Source organism: Gossypium hirsutum, chromosome D10 (assembly GCF_007990345.1).
Source record: "Gossypium hirsutum isolate 1008001.06 chromosome D10, Gossypium_hirsutum_v2.1, whole genome shotgun sequence".
Taxonomy (NCBI): Eukaryota; Viridiplantae; Streptophyta; class Magnoliopsida; order Malvales; family Malvaceae; genus Gossypium; species Gossypium hirsutum.
In genome coordinates, this window is record NC_053446.1 from 23,375,556 (window position 1) to 23,397,827 (window position 22,272).

The window sequence follows — 22,272 nt, forward strand, 5'->3', positions numbered from 1 at the left end:
TGATTTAGTTTCTCTATTTTGGCTCAATTTGATTTTCTTACTTTTATAGTATTTTTAATTAGGCCAAATTATTAACACTGTTAACTATTTTCATTAAAGTACTAATTTAAAAAAAAATTGCCTTAAAGCATAAGTTTATTGAGCTAAATTGTTTGTTTGACTTTTTTTAAAATAATTATCCTTAAGCATTCAAGCTCGAATGAAAGTCAAAATCTTAAAAAAAATAATTAATTGTGTTAGCAATTTAATCTAACTAATAACACTAAAAAGTAGGAGATCAAATTGTGCAAAATTAGAATATAAAAACTAAATTGCATAATTTTTGTAAAGGGACCAAAACTAGAATTAGACTATTTATATGAAAAAAGGGGCATTCCGAGAATTGAACTCGGGACCTCTCGCACCCTAAGCGAGAATCATACCACTAGACCAAATGCCCATTATGTTGGATCACTTCAAAATTAAGTTTTATAAACGTGACTTGAGAATGGTCCGCTCCAATGAATTATAAAACCCGTTCAGAATAGATATATATATTTGTTTCCGTCTGTTCAGGATATACATTCGAAGTACATAGAAAAACAAAAAATAAAAATAAAAAACAGAAAATAATCGATGTCTAGCACATAATTACACACCAGCAAGACCCTTTTTCACCCAAGTTCCCCGAATCTTGGTTAATTCCATGCATACTGCGAGTTTGAGCTGATCAACAACATACATTCATTTTATATGGAAGATATAATAAGTCCAAAACACACACAGAGACCAAAGTTTGACAGTAAATGTAAAGAATTTGCATTACTTTCTTCCAACATCGATCAGGTCCCTTGTCCTCAGTCTCATATCATACTATCTGTTCTTGCAGGCAATCTTTTGAAGAAGTTTTGGGGCATTGAAGGAATGCTGATTCGAAACCGAGGATGTCTCATCCCGAAAAACCCGAATCCTAGTGCAAATAAGCGCCAAGGAACCAAATAGAATGCTATGCAAGCTATTAAACAAAATGCCATAAACAATGAAGTAGCTCTGGGATCTCTCCAGCTTAGCATAGAATTAAGCCTCTCAGCTTGAGTTGCCAAGTCTCCGATTATAGTCATCATCCTCCCCGCAATGCTTCTCAGCCGATCATACCTCTTTTTAAGAACTTTCACGTTTTTTGAAGTTGGGAATGTGTCGAACTCCTCATCGAAATCATCGGACTGCACGGACTCAACGAGTGACAACTTAGTATCCATGTGTGGAGGATGTCTTGGCCTTTTCCTGTACTGTGAAGCTCCATGTACAACACACATGAGAAAAACTAAGGGTAATATCATATCAGGGAAAAGTATTAACATCGAATATAGAAAGTGAACCGCCATTGTCGAGATCGGATTCTTCCATTTCCGTATCTGATCGAACCATTTCCATGCTTCAACAAGTAGATTAAATGCTGCCAAGAGTCTTTCAAGATTAGCTCTCCCCCTTCTTAAACTCCACACATTGGAGCCAACATCCAGCATATACTCCACAACTTCGCTCTGTAACGGTGGCTCGGCACGACGCAATCTAGAGGATAGAGTATGTGTAGCTTGGTGCCTTAAACTCTCGATTTGATATACGGATAACGGAAGAAGGTAATGCATTTGGGGAAACAAAGGTTGCGTATAAGATTGTAATAGATTCCATGTAGATGAGCATGTAAATCTCACTGACAATTGAATTTCACCTGTTTTCTTCACTCCATTGGGTTCCAACACTATAAGTGGATAAGAAAGTGTGTAAATCCGATCGGTATTAAGCGTAGACAATCGAATCCTTACCTTCCCAATTCTCCGGTCCTGCGAATCTACAGCGTTACTTCCTCCTTGCAAGTGACAGTTGTCGAAAACTCCGATGGTGATAACCGTATAAGGATCATAGACATCCCAAGTGTATTGCTCGTTCCATTTCGGAGCAAAACTGTTGACAATCGTCCTCGTTCTAACCCATTTAGGCCCGTATTTTGCAACACAATAAGCATCGGTCGTTCCACGTCCATTTTTCGACTTCATTGGAAGCAAACCAGATGCGTTCAAGATCCCGAGCTCCAAGACACCAATGGCAGGAGGCCATAAGAATTTGGATGTTGCCCTGAAATCACTACTGTAATAAATGGACTCATCAAGAACATGATAGCCTCCATCTAAACAGACCCTCAAATGTAGCCTGCTGGCAAACCTTACTTCCTTATTGTTTCGATTGTCCTGCACGGATTGTTCGAGATTGTACCAGTTTGCCTCGATAGGTATCGGCATTAGCCTCTTCTCAACTTTCGATAAATGAATCGAGCAACTCCCGAGTACTTCCTCTTTGTTATCACTTAACTTATCCACCACACTCAACATCAACGGATCATCAAAAGATTCCGCTGCGACGAACATCAAATCCTCATTCCACGTCGGGTTTAGGCTCTTATCGGGCGAAAACCGACTCCTCAAAGCCATATTCCCAAGCATAGCTTTCACATAAACTTGAGGAATCCTTTTGTTATTCATAGGCACCAAGTCTTGTGCTTGAATTATATTGATTCTAAGATACCAAAGTCTAGGCGAAATGTACACTTTGGATCGAGTATTCGCGATGCTTTCGCCGTTAACGGAAGCTGCATCTGAATGCCATGCATCGGGAAACGCTTCATCAGCTTGAGTCCCCATCCAAATAGCCAACATCAATTCCCCTCTTTCACCTTTGCTTCCATTTTCATCCTCCAAGCTATACCACTGCGGCGCGAGCGGACTATCCGGGGGAACACGGCTAGGAATGTCCGGTATATCGAAGCGGAGTTTGCCTACGACTTTGTCGACATTGGTCGAACTCTCTTTGTTCCTCACAGTTATCTCAACCGTGACGGCCTGGATTCGATCTTTGGCGAAGGCGAACACTTGGTTCCACTCGGGAGCAGGGTTATTCTCCAAGGACTTGGTTGTGCCTTCGTAATTACCAACCTTTACTTCAACAAATGGATTACATGGTGAAGGTGGTAAACCTTTGGCCCTCACCATTTTTACATACAAAAAATGTAGCTGTTCCACAAGGTCGAATGATGATGTAAGCTTTTCACTGCCGGAGACTCTTCCTCCACCAAGGTTTGGTGAAGTTTCCTTCAATGAAAAGTCTATGTCCGGTTCAGACATTGTTCAAAAATCTGCATAAAATGTCGGATTTTAGTAACCAAAAACAAAAAAGAATGTCACAACAGTTGTTGTAAATGTTAGACAGTATAGCAAAACCTGACATGTTAATTTACTCCTATTCAACACTTGTGCGGGATTAGAACATGAGTATGAGATATAATTTTCCCGATTATGCAAAATAAAGGTAGGATGGTAACCCTAGTTTTGAAAAAGAACTGATAATGAAATGTAAATATTGCTTCCCTGGTATGTGAGAGAGAGCAAAGCTGGAGATTCTGGTTTTTAGGAGAGTTCAGCAGGTAAGGAAATCTATAGGTTAAAAATAATAAAGAATAATAATTTCCCTATTTAATGCTAAATAATCTTGATTATATTTGTTACTTAGATTTTGAATTTGAATGAGTATAACGTAATATGGATTATTAGCATTTATGTTACATTATTACTTCAAAAACCAATTTTCCTTTTATGAAATTAATTTATTCAAAAAGATGACTTTGTGTTTTATATTAAAAAAGGGTCAAAATTTCATGGATAATCTCCCATAGTATAAATTTTCATCAAGATTGTCCTTAAACCATAATTTTCTTTCCCTATCACCTTGATAATGAGTTGGATGGGTATCCCATATGTACTTTGATTCGAATACAACTTTTTGTTTTATTTTTCTTCCCTATTAACTTGCTTCAAGAAAAGCAAACAGTTATTACTGACTGATTAGATTTTATTAAAAACATTAAATATATGCGCTCCTTATAATATATTACTTAAGTTGGAATAATATATATTAAATGCAAGAATAATAAAGAAAATATATTATTTAAAAATTAAATGTAAAAAATCAGATGTAGCTTAGAAATTGGTGATTTGGTTGGGCATATTTACTCCGCATTAAAAATGACAATATTGTACACCGAAATCGCCATTTTCAAATCACTGCAAAGAGCGAAACGAGATCCCATTTTTTTATTTTTCAAACCACGTTGCTGACTAAAGCCCTCTCTCTCTCCTCTTTTCTCTTAAAGTAAAGCTTCTTATTTTCCCTTCATCTTCCACCACTTTCTAGGCTATTTTCCGGGGAAAAAAGAACCAGGAGCAGGTGAATATTCGCCTTCCTTTTCCTCTTCTTCTCTTTCATCTCCTAAACAAATATCAACAACAGATAAAGAATTTTCACCATTTTTTCTTCAATTTTCTTTCTCCGAAAATGTAGGAAAACAGTAATAAAAAATTCACTCTTCGTTATTTGGAACATTTTTTAATATATATATGTTCAGATTTCAACTTTGTTAGTTGAAGCTCTACGCTTCAGCTGATTTTTTCCCTACTGTTTCTTAGCTATCAGATAAGGTTGGTGAACAAACGTAACACGTTTTCTAAATTTTTTCTCTTTGGCTTCTGTGGTTCTTAAGGTGAAGTGGTTTTAAGGTAAGGAGATACTGAATTTGAGGTTAAAATAGCTTGGTCATGATTTGTTTTATATTCTTACTCGATAAATACTTTCTATTTGATCCTATTGATGTTTGAATTTTAGATTTTCGCAACTACTATAGCACAAACTTTCATTTGTTAAGTGCATTGAATGACTCAAAATTAATTTATCTGCTGCTGTTCTTTATAGATTTAACTGGTCGACAACGCATGGCAAATAAAAGAGATAAAGGTTTCTACCATAGCCTTTCAAGGAAAGAGCTTCAAAGTTTATGTAAAAATATGGTTTACCTGCTAATAGGTCGAGCTCGGATATGGGGAAATCAGTGGCCTCCTATCTAGAGGTAATTTATTGAGCTGTCCTTTTCCTTGGCAACTAAGAGTTAAGAATCTAAGCATATCATACTGACTTTTGCCAATATGTTAGCTTAGATTACTTCGTGTAGTAGTTCCATTATGTTATATTTATGTTTCATTTATTATGCTGTATTTGAGCTGATAATTGTATGTTGGCACATGCTGTTTATAGGAATACTTGATTAGATTTAGTTTTAGAACTTTCTTCATATGAGAGTTTGGGGAAAAAGTAATCTTTGAGTTTCAAAGTAGAAAAAAGGATCGGAACAAAGAACAAGAAAAATAACAGAAAAAAAATGTAAAAAGAGTTTATAATAATTCAGAATGGAGATATCCAAAGAAAGCATTTTAAATGCCATAGGTGTTAATTCTGGCGCTCCCTTTTTTGTGTATATATTTTAGTAATGAAGAAAAATTGCAAGATTGACATGCTTAATTTTGTTATTTGCTTTTAAAAGCTCAATTAATATAAATACAATGCTAGCTAGCAGGGTACAGGGAGATTCTTGCTAGCATTGGTTGCAGGAGGTATTTTTTGAACTAATTTTTCATCTGATGCTGTATGGCGTGCAGTTATATAAATGGATACAACATTCAAGATAAGTGGTGGGTGTTTCCTAAAATATGGGAAGTAGAAATATGATTAGGAAAAATGGAAGTTATGGGGACAAAATAATATGCCAAATTTTCAAGGGAAGATACTCATCTTTGGGAATTGATGGACTTTTCATTGTGCATCGTGATGAAAATTGCGCATCAAGAATTTGTTGAAAATGGCATCACTGGCAGTATTGCTTTTTCATGTCTACCAAATAAAAGCCTTAACGAGTACCTTAGAGTTTATTTTGGGGGGTATTTATTGATATGAAATGTAGTTTTAGGAAAATGTCCTAATCAATTACTATATCCTGTGAGAGTCAGAAAAAAAGGTCTATGTTCATGCCATTTTTCTTAATAAAAGTTGTTTTTATTCATAACCTTCGTATAAGGCACTATTTATCTTTATTCCTGGGCATATCTTTTCTTCATTTTGTTTGTTACAGAAGTTTTTGGCATGTTTTGCATTAACTCGTCTTTGTTAATAAACATCTCTTATCATCTGTCATCTCAATCACAGTTCTCATACTTAATGTTTTCATGCCAAGATAAGCTGCGCCACTTATCATAGTGAGTTTCATGGACTTCAGTCTGTTCCATTTGATAAACTGCATCTGGATGTAAAGTTTGCTGGCCTATCAAATACAAAACATTCTCTAATATTCTTTATTCTTCACATGGGTTTTTTCATTTGTTGAAAACAAGCTCCTAAATTTTCATAGCTTTGAGTATTTTGTTTATCTCATCATAAAATATCTTTGAAAATATGCAGACCCAGAGATTGGGTTCAATGACTACAACGGAAAGATCAGATGAAATTCAAGAGTCTGGAATTCCGTTGGCCCTGAAACCCCCTTTCAGGAATGCTGATAAAGGTATACACAGGTTGTTGTGGCTAATCAGTTTTATCTTAGTTTTCTGTACTATGATTTCTTTACTACAATTGATGAGTCTTTGTGAGAATAACATTCAGCTGCTGCAGATTTTTATGGACTCATTTCTTGTCCAGCAGACAGTTTTAATGGAGGCAATTATCCTCAAGCTGTTAAATGTAATGCATTCGGTTGTTGTGCAGGGGATAAATTTTATCATAAGGTTCGTTTCTATTCTTGGATGTCTATGTTTTAGTTGTGGATACTATTTGACTTCTGATGCAGTCAAATAAATCCATACAACTCCTCACTCCATCTTCCCGATTGGTTCTTCACTCCTGTTGCATGTGTTAGGCTAATGGGGTTGTTCCTGATGAAAGATATAGACCTTTTCATCTAACCAAACATGAGATGATCACCCTCACCAACACACACACACCCAGCGCCACCACCGAAACGAAGATACACTAGTGCAGTACGATTTTACCATATGACACTTTTGTCTTTTAGTCTATAGACTCTGAAAAGTTAACAGCTTTTTAAGCAAAATTTATCTGTCAGAGAGATGTGGATGCTTTAACCTTAAATGCTTAATTGTTTGCTTTCTGGGGCTGAAAACTTGTTTCTAATTATCTGGGTCAATCAATGCAGGATGGCTATGGTGTTGGTTCTACTTTTTTCCAGCAAACACCACAGCCTCAGTTTGTTACTCAGTATAATGACAATGGTTCTAGGAATGACGAGTTCCCAACAACATTCTTCAATAGAAATTGTTTGACTCTCACGAGGGATGGAAGGATGAATGATATGCCCCAAACTGAACACAAAGACACAAATGTTGGTGCATGTTCTAATGAGGCTGCGTTCTGTTCCTCCATAAATACTCCTACTCTTTCCCCTTTTCAGTTTCATGTCAGTTCAGAAGAGGGGATTAACCTTTATGTTGATTTAAATTCAAACCCATCTGACTGGGTTGAGAAATTGAAGGGTGAGGTTTCCATATGCCAGGAAATGTCCCATAGCAAGTCTCAGAGTTTTCATAAGGAGCATGGGTGCTTTGGGGAAGGTAGTAAACCGGTGAAAGATTCTTTTCAGTTGAATGTAGATGCTGAGAAAATAAAGGATAGCCATATACACTCTGGATTACCCCCAAGTTTGATCATAAAAGAAAATGATGCATTGCAGCTTGATCATCTTGATGGGGATGATGATGGGCCCTTGGATTCCACTATAATGACATCATGTGCTGAAGCCGTAGAAGTATCACAGCTTTTAGAAGGACATCAAGGAATGTCCTCATTTGAAGCTCTTCCTGATTTTCAAGACGAAGTAAATTATTCTGGTGTATCCTCTGCCAAAGATGGGTGTTTGATAACTCTTGATTCAAATATTAATTCTCCTCAGGAGATGTTAGCTAGTGATGGCGTGTTAAATATATCAGATGGTCCACTAAATCTTCTCACAGTGAAGCATCAGAATTCTAATCTTGAAAATGAAATATGTGATAATTCTGCCTTGCATAAGGGTTCTAATCTTGTCAGTTCTGGGGAAATTGTTCCTGGATGCCTGTCGGATGGTTCATTGCAGATGCCAATGCCGAAAGATGTTGTTCACCAGAAAAACAAATTACATCCACCTCGTGGAAATGGTCAATTTGTGAATTTGGTTGATCCAAAGCATAATATTTATGCAGATCCAGGCGGACTAGTAGGCTCTACTGGGCTTGATCAAGAGACATATAGGAATCAGTTGCCCATATTAGTTGAAGAACAGGTAATAGTTCACCTCTAGTTTTCTACTCCTTCTCCTCCTGTTCTTGTACTCTTCTTATTCTGTTTGCCATCTTGTTACATGTAAAAATTTACTAGCTAGTTATTATTTTGAGATATTGTTTAAGGTGTTGTTTTCAAGTTATTTGGCCATTCTTTATGAATATGTATCTGGTGGGTTCATCGTATGGGTAGAAAAAAATCTTCTTATCTTCCTCCTGTACTTTTTATAATAATCTGAACAATTTGGTTTTGTAAAATCAATTTATTTATTTTTGTTTCTTTTTATGGGTTAGGAGTAGAGTTGGGCTTGGAAATCTAAGTTCATGTCTGTTTGGTCTCTGTATACTCAATGAAACAACTAAAATTATACTGTATGAAACTGCTTGCAGGATAGGAGCAAAATTATTAATTGGGGAGAGAGTTTGGAGTAATTATCCTTCTTAATTTAATTATATGCTATAAAATATTTATTTTATGTGTTGATTTGAGTGTATGATTGCCCTTTCCAGATGCTCACACAATGAGTCATTTGAAAATTGTGGAATGCTTGATAATGTTGATTCTAATGGACTCGGGAAAAAGGGAGCATATGTAAGTGGTGATCAAAATAATTGTAGCATGCTTGATGCCAAGGTTCTAAGAAGCGCAAAGCATCTTAGTAGGAAGGTTCTTCCTCGAAGATCCATGCGGCTGGTTTCCAAGGTTCTTTTTATGCTTTCATTTGTTCAATTAATTTCAGCATTTGCCAACCCCTTTTATATAAAATCACAGGTTTATGTATGAGAAAGAGGCTTGTTCTTTCTGTTCTCTTGATTTCATGTTTTAACATACAAGGAAATCAAAAGTTAGTCTGAATATAACAAGAAGATTATGATAAAATAAGGCTGTAGTATTTGTGGTTGTGTTCATGCAACTACTTTGCTGTTCATTCTGTCTTGTGCGTGGGAGAGAGATGGAGTGTTTTTAGCACCTATGTAAAAAAACCATAATATTTCCTATGATAACCTATCCCTTTCCTGTTCAAGGTGTTCAACTTCCACCAACTTTGTTCTCCTATCGGGGTTTGACTTTGACACCTTTTTCCTCATACACCGGAACAAAGCATGAGAGTCTAGATCCACTGTTTTTGATGCAGAGCATGTTCTATATGTTAGTGATAATAGTTGGCACTTGGCATATGTATATGGAGTGAATTTATTATGATAGTTATTTGATTAAATCATGCTTGATTGCATCTTTTTTAAAGATAATACTAAATTTGAAATGTAGGATTGTGCATAAAACTAATTTTGAACTTTTCTTTTTCTTTTTCTTTTTTCAATTTAAGGCAATATTACCTTTGCTGGGCTGTATTTTCTCTGCTGTGCCCTCATCATTGCATGCAGAATTTATTAATCTTAGACTTGCTTTAGGTGAAGATGTTTATACCTATTAGGAAAGAGGCAATTAGTTGATTTCCTTGCTTTTGACTAAAACCAGTGATTAATTAATTTCCTGGTATGATAGGCAGTTAGGTTTAAAGTTACCCTTGAGAACATGGATTTTTAAGAATTAGCTTTGTTAGAATTCATTTATATATTTTCTGCTGTGACGGAGATAGTTTTGTATCCTCTCTGTTAGTAGTGGAACTTGTGCCTGAGGCACTTGGAGAGTTTCTAGTACTCTTTTTGGCTGCTATTGTAGAATATGCTGTGATAAATTAGAAGTTTCTTGATTTGAATATGCTCTGTGTTTTAGCTATTCTTCACATTTTGTCTAAACATATTCAATTTATTCCTTTTTTCTTTAGTGATTTGCAAAGTTTGCGCGGGCCAAATTCAAAACATTGGTTTCTGTTTTCCTTACGAATTCATATTGCAAAGCCAAGTATTGTCTATAGTAAGTGTTAAGTGCCTTCTCCTTTTCTCTTCTAGACCATGATGGATGCTGAAGAAAATTTTGCTTAATATTCTGTAGTAATAATTTAATTTGAGCGTATAGGAAGCTTTGACTGAGGTCATATCTAAGTAAGAAAATGTTGGTTCAAGTGAAATAATATATGCATCGGGTATATATTTCTTCCTTGGATAACTGTATAGAGGGAAGGAAAGGAGGCTTGTTTGCACAAGATGCTTGTCAACCAGGTTTGATTGGCCACCTGGACGCGAGAAAATGATATTTATATCTAGTCAAAATGCATCCTATTTTTGTTGCTGTTTTTAATTTTCTATACACAGATTATCATAGATTAATTCGTTTTTGAAAATTGATTTGTTCCATTAAATTTATACAAAACATATCTTAATTAGTAGTGATTACTTAAAATATATTGCTTTTAACTTTCTCACATTTCATTTGACTTGTAAAATAAGCAAGCATCTGAAACTAACTCATATTGAATCAAATTAATACCTTTTTTTTCTCTTTTTGAGAATTCATCTAAGTTGATTGTCAACAGCAGTCAAATGAAGTCATCATTGTCCAAATCTTACTTAGTATCAGTCATAAAAATCTATGTTGTTCTGACTAATGAAGCTGTAATTGTCCAAACCTTTGTTAGTAGCATTATCATGAAAAACTATGTTGTTCATACTTGGGTATAACTGTCAAATACAAGAATGTTCAAAAATTTTTAAGTTGTTTCATGTATTAGGAGTCCTTGGAAGGTCATGTTTGAGCAAGTGTTACTTAGACATGAGTGTTGGACATGGGCATTTCAAGAAGAAAAAATGAAGAGTCTAAGCCAACGTATTGAAAACAAACTTAGTTAAGGAAAGGGTCAATTTCTACTTCGAACTTAGTTGTGGACATTTCATAATATAGCATCATCTTATCCATGATGTCAATTTTTCCTGCAGGTCACTTCATTCTTTGCAGAACAGTTTCTCTCAGACAATAATAAGGTGAGCAAGCTATCATTTCAAATTGTTTGGTGCCTTCAGTTTTTCTTCTCTTTCTGCAAATTTCAAAGCAGATCGTTAGTTTTTGAAAATTGATACATACATAAAAACTATTCGTTGCTGCTAATGCCACTGTTGTAGTTAAAGTTTTTCCCCGTTGATTCTTTATAAACCGCTTTGTTTGTATATTTGTGTGGGTCATCCTTCCCTCCCACAAACAAATAGGTAATTTTCACAATCAAAATTTCAGATTTGTTGAATATTTTTGGTGTGAGTTGATGTGAAGTATGCAGTAACTGTGGGTGAATATCTGAAATTCTTTATTTCATTCTGATCATGCTAGAAAAAGAGTTCTTTCTCTTAATCTCTATTAGACGGAGTCTTTGACAATGGTTGTCATATGGATGTCAGATGTTTTATCAGAAAAGTGGACAATGAATGTGTTGGAAACTTCATTACAAAATTAGACAAGAAGATTGGTACCTTTTTTCTGGTTTGACCCATGTACCTACGCTTATAGTATATCCTCTTTAGATTTTGATTTTTTATTGTTTGTATCTTGAAAGCTGAAGTAGAAAAGTTACACAGCTGTATTATTTGGATAGCGTTGACAAAATTTTATCCTAAAGAAGCAGAGACATTGAAGTGGTGAAGTATCAGACTAGTAGGAAACATTTGGAAGATTTGAATATGAAAAATATGATAGGAAGATGAACAAAATGTCGATTGGGGTTTTGGAAAATATGGTATGTGGATAAGAGGTTCCGGTTTGTGTGACGATAGTATTGACAGACCGCCTTTGGTTCACACAGTGTGTGATATATTCTCAACTTTGGAAGAAGAGGTAAAAGCATCACGACGGATTCTATATTAAAGCTAGATTGTATTTTATTTTTTTAACTCAAAAGATGGGACAAATTAGATAAAAAAAAAAGTAAACCGATATTTCTGTTAAAAGTTTCATTCATTTCTATTGTTAAAAATTGACCCTTGTATGCTGGCAGGAGATACACATGACATGTCACATGTCATTGTTTGGTTATTCTATTAACCACGTCAACTTTTAATAGTACAAATAAATGAAATTTTTAATAAAAAAGATCAATTTACTCTTTAATCTAATGCATAGGATTGATTATTTAATTTTTTGAGTAGAGAAAACAATATAGTTTGACTTCTAATGCATGGCTTTCATGGGAAGAAGAATATCTTGAGTTGTTAATAGTTATTATCAGTACCATTTACCAACTAGTTTAAGAAGCAAGTGGATAAAGCTCTCAAGATTTAGGGATTGAGTGCTAGTTATTACATCTCTTCCACTTAATTTTATTGATGTTCTGAAAATTGAACCAATGATCAAGCTGATCTGATCATTGATTCTTGATTTTGATAAGTTTGATAGTTGGTTTAACAATAATAATTCAATAAACAATTAAAATTCATAAAATTAATTAAAAAATTGTAAATCTATTCAACTAATAGTTTTTTTTTATTGATGTTGAATGGTTTATCCAAAGCTTGGTTTAGTCCTTTTGTTAGAATTAGTATTTTAATTAATTTTTTATTTAACTGTCTTACATTATTATAATAAATTTATCTTATTTAAATAATTTTAATCCATTTTTGCAAGGATAAGGCGCAAAAAAAAAAGCTGTTAATAGAAAATAAGAAATTAATTAAGAGTCAACTTGTACTGAATTAAATCCTAATTGATAATAATTAAATAAATTAATCTTTCTATTAATAGAAATCATTGATCAGATTTAAAAAATAAAAAATCCTTAAAAATATCAAACACGCCTTTGATTATGGGTAGAAAAGTCGACCCTTGGATGTATGGGTATGGTGTTGGAAGGAAAAATGCTAAAATCACATTCAAGCTTGAGAGTCGGAATCAATCTCGTCTCTATCATCGGAATCCACACTGTAAACAGTCCCCATTTAGCAATTTTAGCATTACAGCTCAAGGCCAAAAAATTTAGGCGATTGCAATGAAAACAACAAATTTGTCTAAAACCTTTCTCTTAATTACCGCAAATTAAAAGAAAAGAACTAAAATATAAACCTAAAAATTAATTTGGGGCTAAATTGATTTAAGTACGGTAGAAATGACGATGAAATCAAAAGCAAAGAGAGAGGGGTGATAGAAAGATTGGTCCCCTTCATGAGAAGTTTGGGGGAGTATTTAAGGGGATACTTATGTGTCGCTTTTTGGTTATGTGACTTGCCATGATGGGTTTGTAGGATATATTAGTTGTGAGTAATAGTAATCGTATTAGAGTAGTGATCATTGAGCTTGGTGCGAGCTTGATCTTAGGTGGAACATAAAGATTGATGGAGGGTGAGATTTGGTGAGGCTTTAACTTCCGTTTTTAATATGTGTAACACATGTTCTCCATTGTCAAAAAGAAAATTATAAATGATCTTTCTTGAGACAAAAAAGTATTGATGAAGTCTCTATATTGTAAGCGAAATTCAGGGAAAAATATATGTTTCTTTTTGCAAAACTAGAAAAAATGTTTGCAAAATTTAGCTTTAGAGGCAAAGTAGAAATGTAGGGGATGTTGTGTGTAATAATGTAGCATGTGTATTACATAAATAATGATGGTGTTAAGAGAGGTGTAAGAAACGAGCTATTTTTAATAATGTAAAGCGAGTAAGCAGTCTAAATATAAAGGTTTGGTAGAGGGTTGAGGAAGCAAATAGTATGTAAGAAAGTTGCAGAAGTTGAAAAAGTGATGTGCGCTTAAAAAAACAAAACATGTCTAAAAGGCCAAGGCTCGAATCATTAAAAAGAAAAAAAAAAAAGGGTGGTGGAGGCCAAGTTGGGTGTGTAAGAGTTTAGCCATGGAAGGCAATGGTCTGTGTGTTTCATGGGGGATAGAGTTGACAATGTAAGACACTGTTGATGATGACACAAAGAATAAATGACATCTATCTAAATATGTTAATTAACATTCTAACATTATGACATCAATTTTGAATACTGCAATGTTTCTGACCTGGGTGGGGTGGGGTAGGGCGGCAGCAAAGGTGGTTTCGTTTGTAAAAAAGGATGCCATTCCTTCCAAGCTAAGTGTCATAATTTCCCAACTACTCTATCTATTCACATAACTTATAACTTTTTTCTATTTTTATTTTTTCTTTATTCCAATTTTTAATCCTTTTTGGTAATTATTTATTTGGAATTTATTATATTTTAATTTCAATGCAAATTTAAAAATTTTGCAATTCTATCACTTTTTGAATTTTGAATAATTTCTTTCAAATTTGGTGACTTTTATTGATTTTTTTGGATTGTTAGATTTTTTTAATTTTTTAATATTATTTTTTCAATTTTTTTAAAATTTCTAAAATTGAACAAATTGTTAAATCCATTAATAAAAAAAATTAATGCGACTGATTATCTTTATATATAGGTATGAATTTGGAAAAACTTAAAAAACATTGAGAATATCTTTTATTTTTCATCATATTACAACATTGACATTTAAAAATAATTATAATATTTAATTTAAAATTATTAGTTAAAAAATTGATGTAAAATAGAAGTTGTGATAATTATATTTAAAAAATTATTAGTAAAAAAATTGTGATAATTATAATTATAATTTAAATTGCAATAATCAATTGTATGTAAAATTTATTGATGTAAAATTAAGATATTACTTTAATAGAACTCTAAGCATATTAATTATCACTTAATTAATATTAGAATCATGTATCAATTAAAAATAAAATTTAGTATTTCTGTATATTTAAATTATTATGTTTACATTAACAAAAAAGTAAAAGGATAGAATTATATTGTTTTAGTTTTAAATAGTATATTTTAATTTTTTATATAATATTAAGTAACTTTGTATTTATATATACAAATTTTTTTAAATAATAGATTTATACAATATAGTATAATATATTTAATATTAATTATTATGCTCAATATATTGATTATTAAGAAAATAAATAAAAAATGGATAGTGAAGAGTTTAATTTACAAAAAAAAGTCTGTTTTTATAGTTTGTACGAATTAAAAAATAATAATTTTATTAATTACATTACTTTGGTTTTAAATAGTAAATTTTATTAGCATTATATTTGAATTATCAAAATAATTTATATATTTTAATCATCCATATTAGTTATTATTTTGAATAACGCTGTCCATATTAATTACATCAAGCAAATTTATTTTGTACATTGAATATAGTACAAATGCTCTAATTATGATTTGGATTTTTTTTCTTATTATATTTGAATTGTCAAATAATATAATATATTTTAATTATAATAAAAAATTCAAATAATGACTTCAAAACTAATTAAAAATATATTATTTAGAAAGTTAATTAAAAATTGAACTAAGCAATATGTGTAGTTTTAAAAACCAGTATAAAAAATAAGAAGGGTATGATGACATGAGATGAGATGGGAGTATTGTTGGTACTAGTATTCAATAAGGAGTAGATAAGGAAGAGATGGTGGTGGAGATTTTAGGGGTTTGATTTATCTGTAACAGGTGGAGACTTGGAAGAATTGAGGGAGGAGAAGGAGGAAGAGATAAGAGAGGATAAGGTTGAAGAAGGCCAAATAGGTGAAAGTCTTAAGTGAGGATAGGGGAGAAGGTCCTTAATACATCGTGTGTTGGGGAATATATAAGGGAAGGTCCCCTTGTCTGGCACCGACAATATAGATGGTGGTCTACTCATGTGGCCAGTCAAGTGGCAAGTCTTTTACATGCCAATTGTTGTCAAGAATAGTATTGTATGGTCCTGCTCTGGCATTCCTCTTGCCGAGGTAATATGAGATTCTTATGTCTTAATAGTTCTTTAGTGGTCCCCATAGGCAATCCGTAATGGGTGGCTTGTTGGAGGCCAAAAGCGAATGGCTTCCTTGTGCGTAGTGTGAGGCATGTGGGTGGTTTGTCATTCATTACTAGCCAAATGGCCACCACTGATGGTGATGGTATAAGATAAAAGGATATCCACAAATGTTTTTTTAAGTTATTTTATTAGTTTACAAATTAAATTGTTATTAAATAATTTTTAAAAATTATTGTAACACCATTAAATAAAATATCTTAACTTAAATAATTAAAAATATCCTAATTTCTAAATTATTGGTGGCACTAAGTGTAAACTATGGAGGCTGCTTGATTTATGTAGCAAAATAGATGTGTTTTGACAATTTTATTATATATTGTGAGCATATTTGTTATCTTTGGCAAATGTTAGCTTTTTTTTCAACTCATAAATAGGAGGATAATGCGCTTCAACGCACTTGAACCCACGTCCTCCTACATTGACAACAATACTCATATCAGTCGAGGTAGGACTTAATTGGCAAATAATTTTAAAAAGTATGTGGTATATGTAAAGCAATTGAAATCAAGTATGCAAAAAAAGGTTGCTGAATTGTATAATATTATATATGTGTTAAGATAATTTTATAGACTCTTTTAGAATGCTAAACATAATTCTTTTAATGTGCAAAATGAATAAATGAAAGCATAAACTTTGTTTTGGAGATGCATTTTGTACAATGGATCTCACCAACACCAAATCTGTTTTAAATTTGTATTCATTTTTAGAGTTTAGAAATTCATGATGTTCAAGCCCTCACCTTACGTCTTAAGCTCTGTGCTGAGGTTGGTTTTAACCATCATACCACCCCTCCACGCCCTCGTTTTTCTTTGTAAATGTTATGTATTTATGATTCAAGTGCGTAGTTGGATGCTTACACATTTCTAGTATTACCTATTTTGTCACTTCAACTCACTCTCCATTTTGGGGCAAAATACCAAAAAAAGTCCTATTTTTTTAAAATTTACCGAAATGGGCCCGGTATTTTATTATTTACCGGAACGAGCCATTTTCCCCGAATCGCGTCCACGTCAGCGCGATGTCAGGGGACGTGTCAGCAAATAGCGTCCACGTCAGCGCAATTTGCTTACGTGGATACAAATCGCACCTACGAGGACGCGATTTGCTGACACATCCCTTGACATTGCGCTGACATGGACGCGATTTCGGGAAAAATGGCCCATTCCGGTAAATAATAAAATACCGGGCCTATTTCGGTAAATTTTAAAAAAATAGGGCTTTTATGTGTAATTTGCCCCTTTTTTTGGTATTTTGCCCTTAATAATACATATTAATGTATTACTGTAATATGTAGCTCAATTATGTATTGTAGTTAATATTCATAATATTGTAGCTCAAATTGTCAATCTGTCTATACTATTGTACTAATAATATATATTAATGTAATATTGAAGAGTTAATTGATTAAAAAATAAATGCAACAAGTACAAAAAGATTCAAAATTATTACCAACAAGATTTGAACCAAGGTACTAAGGGAAAAGAGCAAACATCTTAACCAACTAAGCTAAACTAATTAACTAATATATTATAAAAATACTGTTATTATCTTAATTATATTACTTACGTTCTAATGATTTATCGGACCTATTCCATACACGTGTCAAATCAAAAAAATAATACAACAATTCTGTAAAAAAAATCCAGTGTTTACTTCAAATAAATAAGGAAAATAATGATTTGAATGTTTCAAAATTTAATTTTAAACCGAAAAAATCAAAATTTAGAGGCAAAAAAGGATCTTTTTCGACGAAAACTGCGGCAAACCGCCTTCGGCTGTTTGCCAGCGCGTAGATCTTGAAAAGTTATTCGAAATAAAAAAAATCGTCTCAATCGGACAACCGAGCCAAAAGTTATGGCCTTTCAAAGTTTTCCAAGCTAAAAAACAAACTGTTCATGAATTATTGCTTCCACGTCAGCAAATCGCGCTTACGTGTACGTGGACGCGATTTGTTGTCATGTAAGTAATCGAGCTGACGTGGACACGATTTCGGGGAAAATGGCCCATTCCGATAAATAATAAAATACCGGGCCCATTTCGATAAATTTTAAAAAATATGGCTTTTATGTGTAATTTACCCTCCATTTTGTGCCATTTTTATTTTTTAAATTTATTAAGAATATTTATTTCGCCAATAATTTACTTTTTTGAAGGCTTGTTTAGATGGTACATGGTAATTGTATAAAAATGTACTTATTGGTGTAGTAGTTACATTCTCTTATAATTATAGACCTGGTTGGTTGATAGAGTGTAATTACAACGTAACTCTTTATGTCATGTTTGGTAGTATAAATTGTAATTACACAGTTACATGATTTATATATTTTTTTAAAATCATTATTATAGAAAAAATTAGTATGATAAGAATAATTTCTAAACAAGTAACGAAAATTAAAACCAAATCATTATATGTTTTATGTTAGTCTAAAAAAGTAGTTGATAATACGGTTACTAATAAAAATAATAAGAAAAATAAATATCATATGCAATTTCCTTTAATTGTTTTAGTGCATATTTGTTCCCTCTTCAATATTTAACATATGCTTTTTATCATCATCTATTTATCCTTAACCGAGTTCATCATCATCTGAAGTTAAACCTGCACCGTTAAGATTGTCAAGTTCTTCTTCTTTTATGTACTCTTTGAAGTATGGATCATCTCAATTCCACTTATGATTGAAGTTATGAAATATGCAACATACTAATATGAGCCAACTTTATTTTTTAAGGTGATGTTAATTTAGGAAATATTTTTTTAGAACAACAAATGTCTACTCAACCACATTTTTTGAAGCATTGATTGTCTCAAATTAAAGAGTTCGTGAGCTGTTTATAGTGCTTGTGCATGACACCATTTCTCAAATAGTATCACACCCCACGATATGGTGCAAGAAAATCTTTTATATTTGCATAATTAACATCGACCTTATAATATTTGGATTCCCAGTCCAAATAGTCTATAGCTTTAATTATAAAAATCTATCTAAATGTAATTTGGAAAAAGACTTATGTTAGGTTATATCCCTTTTTATAACACGTAAATAAGTCAAAATAATATAAAATTTATATAAAAAAAAGGTTTTATAACTTGCCCAGTAACTTTTATAACATCTCTTATAAATAATATAATTTTTTACCATAATTTCAAAAATTTATTTTTTTATAAATAAGTTATAATAAAAAATATAATATTTTTTTTATAAATACGTATATTATATTTATAATATATAGTATGGGCACATAAATAGATTATGTTCACACTTCTTTGTCATAACTTTTTATAAATAAATATATTATAACACTTTTATAACATGTAAATTATTATTTTTTATAATAAGTTGGTTATAACTTTAGAAATTTTTTAAGATTTAAATAATATAATTTTTTATAACTCTATAAAATACTCAAATTATTTTGGGTGTGTATTGGGTACATTGGTTATGTATTTTTCTTTTTATTTCGCAAGTAGCCTTAAAAAATTGACATGCCTTTTTTTTTTAAATATATACTTTTAAATATTTTACTATACCTGTATAGGATACTTGATAACCTCTTAATCACGAAAACTCCACAGTGTACTAAATATTTTCTCAATTATTTTTATAATATAATTTTTTAGGATTTGTAACATAAGAATTTTTTTTGTCATTATCATCCCAAATGCTCATACATATTCACGCTTATAATATAAATTTTATAATTTATATAAAAAAATTTAAAATTAGATTTAGGTGTGATCACTGACGTAATTGCTTTAATTCTCACCCTTCCCTTAAGCATTAGAAAGTGTAATCAGGGTGCTCTAGTTACTCCGAATTCAATGGGACCCATAAATTACAATGATTACTCAAACATGTCACATTTATATAATTATAAGTAACTACACCTAAATCCAATTATTAAATCACTTTCGACACGCTAACTTATAATTACAATATTCATGTTGCCTTAATTCAATATACATTTTCTAAATATATTTCATATAGATGAATTATTAACATAAAACAAAAATCACTTTTTGAAATTTGAATTTGGTAATCATTTTTACATTCCATATTGAACAATTTTTTTTGGTCTAAATACGTCTTAAATTTGACAATTGTTCTTATATGTGGGTTCAATTTTTTTTGTCCAAGTTAGTCCTTGATATTTGCTTGAAAGCCCTAAAATTTAAGTTTTAATGTGGGAATAATTGTTAAGTTCAAGCTCTAATATGAGAATAATTGCCAAGTTTAAGGATTAACTTGGACAAAAAAAGTTCAAACCCTAAGATGAGAACAGTTGTCAAGTTCAAGACAAAGTAATGATTTAGCGAAAGAATATATTTTTTGAAAAGTTGACTTTATAACCATACTTACGTTGCTAAACCGTTTAAAAAGATTTCACGAAGATTAAAGGGATTAAATTTTTTCCATATTAAAAAAATTGTATGAGAGTAAATATAAATTACTAACGTGAAATATATGATTTATCTTATACAAATTTCATTAATTTAATAAAAGATCCAGTTATGAGTTTTTTATTATTATTGTTGCATGTTGTTAATTTGTAGGTTAAATTATTCAAATATGTCATTTTTTAATTGATTAAATATTTGTTTTTTTGAAAATTTAGAGAAATAGATTAATTTTGAAGGGAGAGTGTGAAAGCGCGTCCAGTTCGGCTCGTTTTTCCTTTAAGATACATTTTTTGACTTTTTTTTAAATATAATTAATTTCTTTTGTTAGATGATTAAATATTAGTGGTTTTGTCCTTCAGTCCTGGGTTTGATTCTTCTCCCACTCACATTTGTATTTTTTATTTCATATTTTTTAAGCTTTTTATTTTTTTTAATTAATATTTTTAACATATTAGCTTCTTTGGTCAAATGGTCAAATAATAATGATTTTATTTTTGAGTCTTAGGTTCAATTCCACCTCTTCTAAACACATTTGTAATTTTTATTTCACGTCTTTTTAATTTTTAATTAATTCATCTTTTATTTATAAATCAAATAATTATTATAAACATTATTATTTTTAGTAAATATAATTTTTATATGTCTAATATTTATTTTTCAATCTATATCATAAGTGTAGTAAATTTTAGTATTACATATTTTTATATGTGTATTTAAAGTATTTCGCATATAAACATAATGATATTTAAAATAATTAAATAAAATATTTCACATATAACAATATTTGAAATATCATACCCACAGTGTAGATAAGAAAAGAATGATATTTGAAATGTTTTACATATAAAAATAATAATTATATTTGAAATAATTATTTTATTTTATAATATTAAAAATCACCATACCCACAATATACGTGGAGAAAATAAATATTTGACATAAAAATATATCAAAAAAATTAGTTGATTTTTATATTATATATAAAGGAGTTATTAATTTCAAATATTTTTAACATAATTATATATGTAAAAAAAATATATTTTTATTATATAATTAAATATTTATTATTTTATTTTACGAATAAAAGAGATATTGATTAAAATATGAATTAAAAATAAAAAAATTAAAACAATATATTTATTAATTAAAAATAAAAAAAAGCTTGAAACAACATAAAATAAAAATTACAAATGTGTTTGGAAGTAGGAGGATTGAACCTGAGACTTAAGGATAAAATTATTATTATTTGACCAAGGGAGTTAATATGTTAAAAATATTAATTAAAAAATAATAAAAAGCTTAAAAAAAACATGAAATAAAAAACAAGAATATGAGTGAGAGAGGAATTGAATTTGAGACTCAAAAATAAAACCACTAATATTTAATTATTTGACCAAAGAAACTGATTGTATTAAAAAAATAAAAAAAAATACATCTTAAAAGGAAAGAGCATCCAGTTGAGCATGCTTTCCTGCAACCCATATAGAAAACACGCCTAGTTAGACGTGCTTTCACACACCTCCGCTAAAATTGATCTGTTCTTCTAAATTAAAAAAAAACGACATATCAATTGACCAATTAACAGAAAAAAAGAGGTATATTTAAACAATTTAGCCTAATTTAGCATTACACAATAATTAATTGTAATGGTTAATTACAGCAGTTATATGAGTTATTGAAAGAATAGATATGGAGTTTTTAAAATGAATTAAGCTAAAGACCAAAGTTTGAATTTGAATAATATAAATTATAAATGAATAATTTATGTACGATCTTAAATACCAATAATAATAATAATATATTCAACATTTTATTTAATTATTTAACTTTTCATGCCTGTGATAGTAGTAATAGGAGTAATTTATTTTATTTTAAAAATGTCTCTTAATCCAATTTAACCGAATCATTTAGTGTTATCAAATGA

General features: G+C 31.1%; 2 protein-coding genes and 1 non-coding gene across 15 annotated transcripts; 1 reads left to right on the forward strand and 2 right to left on the reverse strand.

Moving 5' to 3' along the window:
- Positions 1-367: 367 nt before the first annotated feature.
- On the reverse strand, positions 368-439 carry TRNAP-AGG (transfer RNA proline (anticodon AGG)). The gene has a single exon. It is a non-coding gene; the product is annotated as a tRNA-Pro (tRNA).
- Positions 440-519: 80 nt separating this feature from the next.
- Positions 520-3,159, reverse strand: LOC107914672 (FT-interacting protein 3). Its single transcript, XM_016843664.2, has one exon. It carries the CDS (start codon positions 3,156-3,158, stop codon positions 843-845), a length of 2,316 nt encoding a protein of 771 aa, XP_016699153.1. The 5' UTR covers position 3,159; the 3' UTR covers positions 520-842.
- An 848-nt stretch (positions 3,160-4,007) lies between these two features.
- On the forward strand, positions 4,008-11,810 carry LOC107914670 (uncharacterized). 13 transcript variants are annotated; one of them, XR_001688946.2, is made up of 10 exons: positions 4,052-4,257; positions 4,780-4,933; positions 6,316-6,418; positions 6,517-6,638; positions 7,067-8,188; positions 8,577-8,614; positions 8,697-8,889; positions 9,977-10,065; positions 11,025-11,069; positions 11,478-11,810. XR_001688946.2 is itself a non-coding variant. In XM_016843659.2 (10 exons), exons 2-9 carry the CDS (start codon positions 4,904-4,906, stop codon positions 11,502-11,504), a joined length of 1,680 nt encoding a protein of 559 aa, XP_016699148.2. In that variant the 5' UTR covers positions 4,052-4,257; positions 4,780-4,903; the 3' UTR covers positions 11,505-11,545; positions 11,633-11,810. The 13 variants fall into 13 exon arrangements, 8 of the variants coding, with proteins under 8 accessions (XP_016699145.2, XP_016699148.2, XP_016699147.2 ...); XR_001688947.2 differs by having other exon boundaries at positions 11,633-11,810; XM_016843659.2 differs by lacking the exon at positions 9,977-10,065 and having other exon boundaries at positions 11,478-11,545; positions 11,633-11,810.
- The last annotated feature ends 10,462 nt before the right edge of the window (positions 11,811-22,272 follow it).

Excerpts from the sequence above, each read along its gene's own strand:
- LOC107914670 (XM_016843654.2), top strand. The coding sequence starts at position 4,904 with ATGGGGAAATCAGTGGCCTCCTATCTAGAG. Across the intron at positions 8,189-8,576 it reads CCATATTAGTTGAAGAACAG|GATAGGAGCAAAATTATTAA; the intron begins GTAATAGTTCAC and ends AACTGCTTGCAG. Across the intron at positions 8,890-11,024 it reads CCATGCGGCTGGTTTCCAAG|GTCACTTCATTCTTTGCAGA; the intron begins GTTCTTTTTATG and ends TTTTTCCTGCAG.
- LOC107914672 (XM_016843664.2), bottom strand. The coding sequence starts at position 3,158 with ATGTCTGAACCGGACATAGACTTTTCATTGAAGGAAACTTCACCAAAC.